The sequence below is a fragment of the Felis catus genome, chromosome E3 (assembly GCF_018350175.1).
Source record: "Felis catus isolate Fca126 chromosome E3, F.catus_Fca126_mat1.0, whole genome shotgun sequence".
Lineage (NCBI taxonomy): Eukaryota > Metazoa > Chordata > Mammalia > Carnivora > Felidae > Felis > Felis catus.
Genome location: NC_058383.1, coordinates 22741319 through 22754558, shown reverse-complemented (window position 1 = coordinate 22754558; position 13240 = coordinate 22741319). Strand labels below are relative to the sequence as shown.

The following is a 13240-nucleotide window of genomic DNA, read 5'->3' as shown; positions in this document are numbered from 1 at the left end:
AAAAAAATGGAAAAAGATTCCATGCTCCTGGATAGGAAGAACAAATATTGTTAACATGTCGATACTACCCAAAGCAATCTACATATTCAATTCAATCCCTATCAAAATAACACCAGCATTCTTCACAGAGCTAGAACAAATAATCCTACAATTTGTATGGAACCAGAAAAGACCCCGCATAGCCAAAGCGATCTTGAAAAAGAAAACCAAAGCAGGAGGCATCACAATCCCAGACTTCAAGCTGTACTACACAGCTGTAATCATCAAGACAGTATGGTACTGGCACAAGAACAGACACTCAGATCAATGGAACAGAATAGAGAACCCAGAAACGGACCCACAAACAGATGGCCAACTCATCTTTGACAAAGCAGGAAAGAATATCCAATGGAATAAAGACAGTGTCTTCAGTAAGTGGTGCTGGAAAAGCTGGACAGTGACATGCAGAAGAATGAACCTGGACCACTTTCTTTCACCAGACACAAAAATAAACTCAACATGGATGAAAGACCTAAATGTAAGACAGGAAGCCATCAAAATCCTCGAGGAGAAAGCAGGCAAAAACCTCTTTGATCTTGGCCACAGCAACTTCTTACTCAACACGTCTCCACAGGCAAGGGAAACAAAGGCCAGCCAAAATGAACTACTGGGACCTCATCAAAATAAAAAAACTTCTGCACAGTGAAGGAAACAATCAGCAAAACTAAAAGGCAACTGACAGAATGGGAGAAGATATTTGCAAATGACATATCAGATAAAGGGTCAGTATCCAAAATCTATAAAAAACTTATCAAACTCAACACCCAAAAAAACAAATAATCTAGTGAAGAAATGGGCAAAAGACATGAATAGACACTTCTCCAAAGAAGACATCCAGATGGCCAAAAAATGCTCAACATCACTCATCATCAGGGAAATACAAATCAAAACCAAAATGAGATACCACTTCACACCTGTCAGAATGGCTAACAGTAACAACTCAGGCAACAACAGATGTTGGCAAGGGTGTGGAGAAAGATGATCTCTTTTGCATTGTTGGTGGGAATGCAAGGTGGTGTAGCCACTCTGGAAAACAGTATGGAGATTCCTCAAAAAACTAAAAAGAGAACTACCCTACGACCCAGCAATTGCACTACTAGGCATTTATCCACGGGATACAGGTGTGCTGCTTGAAAGAGACACATGCACCCCCATGTCTATAGCAGCACTATCAACAATAGCCAAAGTATGGAAAGAACCCAAATGTCCATTGATGGATGAATGGATAAAGAAGATGTGGTATATATATGCAATGGAGTATTACTCGGCAATCAAAAAAGAATGAAATCTTGCCATTTGCAACTACGTGGATGGAACTGGAGGGTATTATGCTAAGTGAAATTAGTCAGAGAAAGACAAAAATCCTATGACTTGACTCATATGAGGACTTTAAGAGACAAAACAGATGAACATAAGGAAAGGGAAACAAAAATAATCTAAAAACAGGGAGGGAGACAAAACAGAAGAGACTCATAAATATGAAGAACAAACTGAGGGTTACGGGAGGGGTTGTGGGAGGAGGGGATGGGCTAAATGGGTAAGGGGCACTAAGGAATCTACTCCCGAAATCACTGTTGCACTATATGCTAACTAATTTGGATATAAATTTTAAAAAATAAAAAATAAAACAAGTTAATTAAAAAAAAATCTAAAAACAAATATAATTTAACAACAAAAAAGAAAACAGTTACATAAAAATAAAATATTACAAAATATGATAATTGTCTAACAGTTAAAAGTTTAGAGAGAGAAGCCCTATGATAAAAAATTAATAATTAATAATTTGATAGTATGCCATGATTAAAATTCTAGACTATGCAATCTTCTAGATCGAGTGGGGAAGTGGGGTAAGTGGGAAGCAGGAGGAATCAAAGTTCACTAACTGGGGGAGTCAGATATTGTTTCATTACGAGGCCAATAAATTGAGAAAGAAGCTTAGTTTAGTATCTGAAATAATAAATCACTAGAAAAACGAAAATCAAGTTATATATCTTTCAAATCATCTGTGAGAGAAAAAAAACACAAAGAAAACAGAAACAGTAAGCAAGAAATGTAGAGACACACACACAAGACTGAAAATTTCTGTTAAAACAAAAACCTAAATGGTATAAAGTCACTTATTAAAAAATACAAGGAGAGGCGCCTGGGTGGCGCAGTCAGTTAAGCGTCCGACTTCAGCCAGGTCACTATCTCGTGGTCTGTGAGTTCGAGCCCCGCGTCAGGCTCTGAGCTGATGGCTCGGAGCCTGGAGCCTGTTTCCGATTCTGTGTCTCCCTCTCTCTCTGCCCCTCCCCCGTTCATGCTCTGTCTCTCTCTGTCCCAAAAAAAATAAATAAAAAACGTTGAAAAAAAAAATAAAAATAAAATTAAAAAATACAAGGATTAGGAGTGCCTGGCTGGCTCAGTCAGCATGTGACTCTTGATCTCAGGGTTGTGAGTTCAAGCCCCATGTTGGGCAAGGAGCCACGAAAGAAAAGAAAAGAAAAGAAAAGAAAAGAGAAGAGAAAAGAAAAAAGAAAAGAAAAGAAAGAGAAAGAAAGGAAGGAAGGAAGGAAGGAAGGAAGGAAGGAAGGAAGGAAGGAAGGAAGGAAGGAAGGAAGGAAGGAAGGAAAAAAATGGAAGGAAGAAAAAGAAAGAGGGAGGGAGGGAGGGAAGGAGGAAGGAAGGAAAGAAGGAAGGAAGGAAGGACGAACTAGATCAAAAAACAAAATTCAACCATATGCCATCTCCAATAGCCAGTCTAAAATAAAACATCACAGAAAGCTTGAAGGCTAAAAAAAAAAAAAAGTGGGTAAAGCCATACTAAAGCAAATACAAACAAAAAACAAGGCAGAAGTTGTAATATTCACACCCAAGTTGAACAGCAGGCAGAAAGCATTCAATGGAGCCATGGCAGTATTTGATAAAAATGTTCCTTAAAACCTAACAGAGTAATAAGGAAGAATAAAAGCTTACAAATCATTTTTATGAAGCCGACACAACCAGGATACTAAAGCCTGACAAAGATATTTACTAAGGGGATTTCTATGAAAAAATTCTAAATGAAGTATCAGCAAAGTATGCAGTAGTACATTACCATGCACATGCATACACACACATACACACACACACACAGATATCCCGTAAACATGTGGGGCTTGTTCTTGAGTTGCAAGAATGATACAATATTAGGAATGCTATTAATAGATCTCCCATATTAGTAAATCAGAGGAAATAAAAATAATACTTGATAAGGGCCAAAACTCATCAAACGGTACACTTAAGATTTGCGCATTTCTCTAAATGTAAATTTTACCTCAAAAAAAGAGAATCACAAACCAATACTGAACTCCAGTTATCGATACGAATGCTGAAGCGTTTAAGAATGAAATGCTGGTATCTATCAGTTACTTTGACATTCATCCAAAACAGAACATGGATGGAGAGGGAGATGGATGGGTGGATAGGTAAGTAACAAAGCAAATCTGGTAAAACACCAGGCTGGGGTCTAGACGGTGTGTCTGTCGTACACTTATTTCAGCTTTTCTGTATGTTTGAAAATGCTCATCGTATAAAATACTGAAAAAAGGTGACCACCCCAGAAAGTTACAAGTTAACTTCCGATCTACATAATTTAATCCACATTAAGACATTCAAGAGGTTGAAGACTCGAAAAGCCTGACCTTTGTAAAGAGGTGCACACAAAGATGAGAAAGGGCTAGCACTCACCTATAGACTGAGAGGTGAATACCGCTACAATCTGCGGGGAGGCCAGGGCCTCCAGCCTGTTCTTCAGGGCCTCCAAGTGCACACACTTTTCTGAGTAGTCTGGAGTATCCACAAGCATCATTAAACTGTTCTGCAGACCTGTCAGCTTGGCAGAAATCACAGCTATGTCCTATAAAAAGACCACAATTGGGGATATTTACTTTAAAAGACCCAGGTACTTCAATTAAGAATGGACAAAATACAGAGTGCCTGCCTGGTGCAGTTGGTACAGAATGTGACTCCTGACCTCAGGGTTGTGAGTTCAAGCCCCATGTTGGTTGTGGAGTCTACTTAAAAAAAAAAAAAAAAAAAAAAAGAACGGACAAAATACATGAAAAGACAATTCATAAAATTAAAACAAGAGTTTTCCTCCTAACAAAGTGGAAAAACCCTGGAAAAATTATAATAGCTATTGTTAGTGAGGGTGTGAAGAAAAAAGTCTACCTGGTACCATAAATTTACACTGTCTTTCTAGAAACAATTTAGCAATATGCATCAAGAGCCTTGAATACTATTCATATCTTTAAAATTTTTTTTAATGTTTATTTTTGAGGAAGAGAGAGAGATAGAGTGTGAGTGAGGGAGGGGCAGAGAGAGAGGGAGACACAGAATCTGAAGCAGGCTCCAGGCTCTGAGCTGTCAGCACAGAGCTTGACATGGGGCTCGAGCTCATGGACCACGAGATCATGACCTGAGCTGAAGTTGGACGCTTAACCGACAGAGCCACCCAGGTGCCCCGAAAACTATTCATATCTTTTGACCTGGTATTTCCTTTTCTAAAAATATGTCCTAAAGAAACAATTAGAAGGGGGTGCCTGGCTGGCTCTGTTGGTATAGTATGATCTCAGGGTTGTGCGTTCGAGCCCCACGTGGGGTATAGAAATTACTTAAAAATAAAGACTTAAAAAAAGAAACAATCAGAGGGACACAGAGATATTCATGCATTTTAATTAATTAATGTGATTCTAGTGTTGTAATAACAAAAACCTAGAAGCAACCTAAATCCTCCCTGATAACAAATAAAATATAAAGGCTGAGTCCCTCATAATGGAATGTGGAATACTGTGCAGCCATTAAAGATCATGTTTTTGAAAAGTATTAATTACATAGCAAAATATGATTTATATGATTATAAAATATATATTATAAAATATGATTTTATATTTATTTATAGCAAAATAAGATAAAAAAGAATAGACACTAAAATATATGTAAATGTCTATATACCTGAAATATATGCATACATATAAAATACACAGGTGCAAATATGTAAAAATACATAGAAAAATACCTACTAGACATAAAAAGCATATTACTAGGACATAGGAATAAGGCTCATTTTGTTCTCTGCCTTGTATTTTTCTGAATTTTCCAAATCTTCCAGACACACACAAATTATGTTTATAATTTGGGGCGCCTGGGTTGCTCAGTCAGTTAAGCATCTGATTCTTGATTTCAGCTCAGGTCATGATCTCACGGTTCATGAGTTCAAGCCCCAAGGAAGGCTTTGTGCTGATAGCACACAGCCTGCTTGGAATTCTCTCTCTCCCTCTCTCTCTGCCCCTTCCCCGCTTCCGTGAGCACTCTCTCTCTAAGATAAATAGACATTTAAAAAAATTATGTTTAGGGGCATCTGGGTGGCTCAGTTGGTTAAGCATCTGACTTCAGCTCAGGTCATGATTTCATGGTTTGTGGGTTCGAGCCCCACGTTGGGCTCTGTTGCTGACAGCTCAGAGCCTGGAGCCTGCTTCCGATTCTGTGTATAAAACTATGTTTATAATTAGAAAAGCTATTTTTTAAAAGAATTAAGAATGCAGTAATTGTTTCATTTCAGCATCCGAAAGGTGTCTACGATGTGTCAGACACCGTATTGAAACACAAAGATCACAGGATAGCCCTTGGGTTCACATACAGAAAGATCAGGATACAAATTAAGGACTATGGTTCAAGAGGCACAGGGAGGGAGCAACTGAGTTTGCCAATGAGAGGGCGGGAGCCAGCAGTGACAGATGGATGTTGAAATGGTGTAGGAGAAAAACAATGGGAAGCTTGATCAGAGTGGTGGCAGAGGGATCTAAGGAACAGACAACTTCAGAGAAAGACGGGAGAGATGGGGAGAGGGAACAGTTAAGGACTGCCAAGGTTCCCAGCCTCAATACTTGCATGGGAAGTGCCGCCATTAACCAAGAGAGGGAGGCCAAAGGGAAGAGCAAATGGGCAGTGGTTCTAGACAGAAGTAATGAATTTAGTTTACAGTGTCCAGGGGGATGTCCAGGTGGATACAGGCGATCTTGTGGGCAATTAGTTCTGAATATCAGGATAGCTGGGAGGGGAGAAAGCAGCTTTCTAACTTTTAGCTAGTTAATATTAGTAGTGTACAGATTGCAATCAGAGACTGTACTTAGGTCTATTCTCTGTCACATCCATGCCAGAAGTCAAGTAAGATTTGCAACTCACATCTATGAAGCCTAAATCAATTACCTTGTCATGAGCCCAGAGGAGCTCTATTGTACTTAAAAATAAACATAACTGGGGTGCCTGGCGGCTCAGTTGGTTGAGCATCTGATTTCGGCTCAGGTTGTGATCTCAAGGTTCCTGAATTTGAGCCTCACATCAGGCTCTCTGCTGTCAGAAGAGACCCTCTGGCCCCCTCTCTCTGCCCCTCCCCCGCTCTCTCTATGTTAAAGATAAACATAACTGATATGGAATAATAGATCTCTCAGTACAAAAACAAAGTGCCCAGCAGCGTTCACAATGTGCTACCACTTATGGCAACCAAAGGGCAGGGATCATATATAAGTGTGTATGTGTCAGGAAGGACAGGTATAAAGGTGGTACGAGAGTTTGTACGGAGAAGGGAAATGAGGGCACTGGGAGGTGTCAGGGTTACAGGGAAAACGTTTTTGGCTGTTTATTCCTGTCTACGAATTTTTTCCCCACGTGCACTAAGCACTTTTTTAAAAACTTGTGAGAGTTCTGAAAACCAGCAAAAGGGATAAAGAATTCATTTTGCTTAACAACTGAAAAGGAGTTTTTCACAAGACATCATCTGACCTCCTCCTTATAACCAGGTATCAAAAGCATTCCTACTCACTACCGTTGGCGGCCCAGGAGGTGTTAAGTACCTTGCCAGGATCCCATGATGGGTAAGGTCCCTCTGCCTGTGCTCCACACTCTCCTAATCCATTTCCTCTGCCTTTTTTACTGAGGCTTCTCCTAAACTCTGTGACTAGAAGCCTTCAGTCAATCAGGAGATACAAACTCAAGATGGTGGAAAGACCCAGAGCAATTTCAGGTCTTCCCACCCTCTGCCTGCACACTTCCTGTGCTGCGTTTTACTACCCCTTACGGTTTCGAGTAAATGACTTTCTCATCGGTTTCTCCAAACCTCACGTTCCTGCCCGAACAGAACGCACAACATCCCCTGAACAAAAAACCTACTTGAGTCTTAAACGTCTCCTCAATATCAGCACTCAATGTGCTCCACTTGTCTGCTTCTTGAAGAGATTCTGCGGCAAGCTGCATTCTAGACTTCACCTGGTCGATTTCTACCAACACCTAAAAGAGAAATGAGGGATCAAACACTAAGGAATGGCAGTTCCTTTTTCTCTACCTTGCTCCAGTGACTTGAAACATAAGCACCGTGAGGTGCCCCTGTCTTCAGGGAGCTTCTGTGCCCCTTACGACACCAATCATGTGGCTACATTGTTCAGCAGGTGCTGAAGACAGACGTGCGAGCTGAAAGAACCAAGCCAAAGAGGAGTGTTGAGTGGCTGGCAGACTTTGGAGTTCAGGTTGGGAGGGAAGGTCTTCCAAAACCAAGAATCAACATTTAGGACAGGAGCCAAAATACCTGCATCGATTGGGATGTATCCTGTTCGAATTTTTTAATGTCCTCCTTGACAAGAATCATCTGCTCTTTCAGGAAAGACGCCTCCTGCTTAAGGGCTTCCACATCGCGGAGCACTTTGGGCATGTTCTGAAGAGCCTGGTGACTTGTTTCTGCAGCAAGAAGCCAAGAATGAAAGGCGAAAATCGGAGCAGTCACAGCTTGAATAAATCAGGAGACAGGAAGGGACTCTTCCCCAAAGCACTACCAACTACACAGCTTTCTGAGCCTGCGGGAAATGCGGGGTGGAGAGGAGGTGGGCCGGGAGGTGGCCTCTGCCAGGGCCATGTCCTCCCCAGTCTGATGGGTGAGGGTCACGTGATTTGACAAGGAAGGAACCATCAGCCCGACCCAACACCAACTGTTTTCCACCACTGAGTGAAAGTGCAACTCCCTCTGTGAGGAGACAGAATGAAAGAATCTGACACTGGGTAGATGCCAGCTATGTGCAGGTGGTTTACCAACGTTCTATCACTTAATGTCCACAGTAATCATTAGTAGCCACCTCTTAGAAATAAGAAAACTGAGGCTTAGGAAGGTTGAGTAACTTGCTTAAGATTGCCCAGAGCTGAAACCAAGCCTTACATGTGTCTAGCCCGTTTGCATTCCATGGTCTTTTCAAAACAGAGTCCACAGACTCTCAGCATCAACTGGACTGCAGTTAAATACAGGTCCCTAGGCACCTGCCAGAGTTTCTTATTTAACAGGTCTGGTAGGAGATCAAGTGATATTAAGTAAGCTGCATTTTTTGAGGTGCCTGGGTGGCCCAGTCAGTTGAGCAGCCAACTCTTGATTTCAGCTCAGGTCATGATCCCAGAGTCATGGGATCAAGCCCTGCGTCGTATTTGGGATTCTCTCTCTCTCTCGACTCTGCCCTTCTCCCCTGCTTGCTCTCGAAAGAAAGAAAGAAAGAAAGAAAGAAAGAAAGAAAGAAAGAAAGAAAGAAAGAAAGAAAGAAAGAAAGAAAGATGCATTTTTTCACAGACATCCCAAATGCAGAATACAACTTGAACATTTTTGCAAACTATGATGTGTTATGTGGAACTGGGAGAGTTAATAGCACACCCCTTTAAGCCTTTAAAGGGCAATTTGATGGGAATCAACCAAAGAAGCCCAGTGCCTTCTCTACCAGCGCAATGAATGGAACTCTAACATCTCGAAGAAGTAGTTCAGGAACCTGTTCATCCAGCTCTGCTGTAAAGTAAAAATCTGTTTCCTGCACTGACCCCAGGTAAAGTTCTAAGACTAAGAAAACAAACACAGGACATGGATTTCTTCTGCACAAAGACTGACTTTTAACAATGTTATGGCCCCAGCCTGGTCTCCACCTGCTAAACCTCAGTCACTCTTCAGCCCTTGCTGTTTCCTGTATACCTTTTTTCCCCTCTCCACAGCACCCCCAAGTTTAGTCCACTCTTGTATCCATTTTTAATGTTTTTTTAATATTTGCATTGTTATATATTTTTTATTTTTTTAACATTTATTTTTGAGAGACAGAGACAGAGCACAAATGGAGGAGGAACAGAGTGAGAGGGAAACACAGGATCTGAAGCAGGCTCCAGGCTCTGAGCTATCAGCCCAGAGCCCGATGTGGGGCTTGAACTCACGAACCGTGAGATCATGACCTGAGCTGAAGTTGGACACTCTACCAATGGAGCCACCCAGGCGCCCCTTTTATGTTTATTTTTGAGAGAGAGAGAGAGAGAGAGAGAGAGAGAGAGAGAATCCCAAGGAGACTCCACGCTGTGTTCACAGAGCCCAGCACAGGGCTTGAACTCATGAACTGTGAGATCACAACCTGAGCCGAAATCAAGAGTCGTATGCTTAACTGACTGAGCCACCAGGGCACCGCTGTATCCATTTTTAAAACCATCACTTGCAGTGGTTGCCTCTGAGAGGGTAAGGGCCAGATTTCACCGTAAAGGGACATGGGGACACTGTCTTGGGTGATGGTAACATTCTATTTCTTGACAGAAGTTTGAGTTATCCTAGCTGTACACATTTGTCAAAACTCATCACACTCACCAGATAGGATTCGTGCATTTCACCTTATGTAAATTTTACAGGGTGAAGAAAAACAGAGCTGTAAACAAGTACTGAACTTATTGAACTCTATTATGTTTAGGCTACTAACTGAAATGCACAGGGATAAAGGATACTGATGTCTGCAACTCATTCTGAAATACATCAAAAAATAAGATGGATGAATGGAGAGAGGGACTGGTAAGTGGACAGACTTGTGATAAAGGAGGTATAGTTAGGTCATTAATTGTAGACTCTAGGTAGTGGGCGTATGGATGTTCACTACAAATTCTCTCAATCTCACTCTACGTTTGGCACCTCTGCCCACAATTGGGCAGTTCAAGAACCTGCTGCCACTCCTGATGTTCTCCCCCTCTCATTCCTTATTCCAATCCACCAGCAAGTTCTCCCCATTCTTCCTCCTAAAAATATCTTAAATCTATCCATTTCTCACCATGTCCACTGTCATAACCCCACCTGAAGCCACTATGATGACAGTCCACCCTTCCGAACAGCAGCCTCCAGCAGAATGGAGCCATGAATCAAACCATGTCACTCCCATACTTATAAATCGTCTGGTAACATCCCATTACACTCATTTTGGTTCAAATCCAAACTCTTTCATGTGACATTAAAATCCCTGCATGATCTGGCCCCTGTTAACCTATCCAACCTAAGACTGGGTCTCATTCAACATTGGATCTCTGAAACCTGGAGAACAGTTTGTGCCCAATACTTGTTGACTGAATTCATGAACAAATCGATCCTCCAGTTTGGAGTCCTCAATACCCACTCCTTGAACCTCTGCAATAACCTCTCTTCACTGAAGACTTGAGCCACGGTCTCATCTTCCATAAAAATAAAGCTTTGGGGGGCACCTGGGTGGCTCAGTAGGTTCAGCGTCCATCTTTGGCTCAGGTCATGATCTCACAGTTCTGCACTGACAGTGCAGAGCCTGTTTGGGATTCTCTCTCTCCCTCTCTGCCACTCCTCCACTCGTGCGTGCATGCTCTCTCTCTCTCAAAATAAATAAACTTAAGGCCTTTCACAGTTTGATCCCAATCTACTTTTCTGCCTTATCTCCGGCAAGTCTCCCCACTCCCTACGGAAGTGTGATCCTGTGGTCATCATACCAGTGACTCATATTTGTTGATGTTATTGATGGAGCTCTGTTGGAACTCACTCTTCTGTGGGCTGGCTAGGCCTTTCTATACTCACATGCCTCTGCATGTGGTGTCCTCTCTCCCTTTAATACCAGACAAGTAGCACAGTATCATGGATAAGAGCCTGGGCTCTGGAACCAACTGCTTGGGTGCAAATGCAAACGGCCTCACTCACTAGCAACATGACCGGGTAAGTCACCTCACTCCGCTGCAGTTTCTCCAATTATAAAGTGGGAATAATAATTGTGCCTACCTCTAAGGACTATTGCCAGGTTTAAATTAGATAATTATGCCCAAAAGGGGCAATATTAACATTCTGGCCAGGACAGTTCTTCATTGTGCAGGACTGTGCCAAGCATTGCAGGACATCAAGCATCGCTGGGTACTTCCACTGAACGTCCATGGTTGTGACATGCCTCACCACTGCAATGCATAAAAACACTCTCACCAATTTCCAGATATTGGGGGCTGGGGGAGGAGGAGGCGACGTTGCCACCCGTGGTTGGAGAACCACCTAGTTAATACATATAAAGCGTTTAAAAGACTGCCTGACACATTCCAAGGACTCAAATATTGCTATCGCGTTGTTATTGACGTCCCCCCTCTTTGCCCTATGAAGTCTTCCTTCAAGGCCTAACACAGGGATAGCCCTTTATGATTCTCCCAGACACCAGGTAACCATACACTTCTTCCAGCTCTCGCCGCTCCTGGTTCTAGTTGCGGTAAAGCCACCCCTCATTGTAAGTGAACTGTTTAGTATCTTCCCCACAAGGCAGCAACTGCCTGAAAGGTACACTTTTTGCCCACTGCCTATTTCTGGGCACATGCGTGACAGATGCTCAATCATAAGCAGAAGATGCACAGTGCAATAAAGGATCGGCAGTGAAAGACAGCTCCCCTCCCGCTCTCCCCACCAACACCAGCCTTTTCTTAAACAGTGGACACATCCATAAAATAAAGTTCCGTATCCTGGATCACAGGCTTCCTGCCAGCAGTCTGTGCAAGGTGTCTCTCCCACAAAGCCGAGCAGAGAGACTGGCGTGCAGTATGCCCTGAATAAAAACCGAATCGAGGTGTTAATGAAATGGCTGCTGGCGTGTATTATTTTTTATAATTAACTATCCTTAAAAGATGGTTCAAGTCTCCAGTCAGGCCTGCCCATCTTCCTCACGGACATGAAAATCCGCTAAAACAACGTCTCCCAGATTTGTGTCAGTCCCATACGGCTTTGATACGCTTCTGCCAAACATAAGCACGTGCCAACGATTATTTAATACTGTTGAAATACTGAAATGTTGTTCACGCTTCTGACTGAAGTTATAAAAGGAAACGTGACAGCACCGCGAGGGGTGGAAGAGCAAGCCTCAGACCTGGCAAGCCTTAAAAACTGGCGGCAGCCAGCTGACACCTTCCCCCGAAGGGACTGCAGGAGGGTCGGGCCGGGCTCGAGTTCCCACCGCCGCCCCACGCCCGCGCGGACAGCTCGGCCTCACCCTCCACGGCGTGGTTCACCTCCTGGATGAAGAGCTGCAGCTTCATCACCAGGGTGGCCGCGTGGCTGTCCGCGGTCCCGGCCGTCGCCTCCTTGGGGCCCGTCCTGAAGGCCGCGTTGATCCACTCCTTCACGTCGAAGTCTTCCGCCAGGAACTTGGAGAAGTCCATGGCCGCACCGCCTCGGCCCCGGCGTCCACGCCTGAAGAGCTGGCTCCGGTGGCAACGAGGCTGCGGAGGCGGGCGGCCCTGCGAGAGCACCGGGGCTGGCCCGGGGTGGGGGCGGCAGGCGGAACCCACGGCACCCACAACTCACCCCTCTGAGGCCCCTCTGTCAACTCTCCGAGACAGACTGCTCGGAATGGCCCTCGCCGCGCGCCGTACTTCTTCCGGAAGTAGGTGGCGGTTACCATAGTGACTGCGGGCGTTCCGGGCGTCCTGGTGAGCTGGGCTTTGGCGCAAGGCCACTGGCGGAGAGCGGCGAGCAGCGGGCGCTTGAGGGCCTTCCGCTTCTTTTGCTAACTTAAGTGCGTGTTCGCGTGCCTAAGTATGTGCTTCCTCCAAAGCCCTTACGTGCACTAGCGCACTTCACAGTCTTCACGGTACTTTAAGTGCCAGTATTTTCCCCAACGTAAAGATGAAGATTTGAGGCAGCTGAGCAACTGGTTCAGTCTTGTGGACAGAAAGTGGCACTGTGGGGATCGGAACTCAGGCAAGCCCGCCAGTGGAACCTGAACTCTTTACCATGCTTTACTGCCTTCCTACTTACTCTACGAGATCTGGCCTGTGCCCACCATCCTTCCTGCTCCTTTCATCCGTGTAGCCACACGAGCCTCCTAGTCCTTCCCTGCAACACACCGCGCTGGAACTGGAACTCACCGGTCTGCAC

General features: G+C 43.9%; 1 protein-coding gene across 1 annotated transcript in view; it reads right to left on the bottom strand.

The window, feature by feature from the left end:
* Positions 1-12743, bottom strand: part of COG7 (component of oligomeric golgi complex 7) — an 81787-nt gene extending 69044 nt beyond the window's left edge. The window contains exons 1-4 of the mRNA XM_003998766.6: positions 12354-12743; positions 7640-7788; positions 7228-7344; positions 3748-3916 (exon numbers count right to left, since the gene is read on the bottom strand). Of these exons, the coding sequence (XP_003998815.2) occupies positions 3748-3916; positions 7228-7344; positions 7640-7788; positions 12354-12522 (604 nt within the window). The 5' untranslated portion in view covers positions 12523-12743. The remainder of the gene's footprint in view (positions 1-3747; positions 3917-7227; positions 7345-7639; positions 7789-12353) is intronic.
* Positions 12744-13240: the final 497 nt, after the last annotated feature.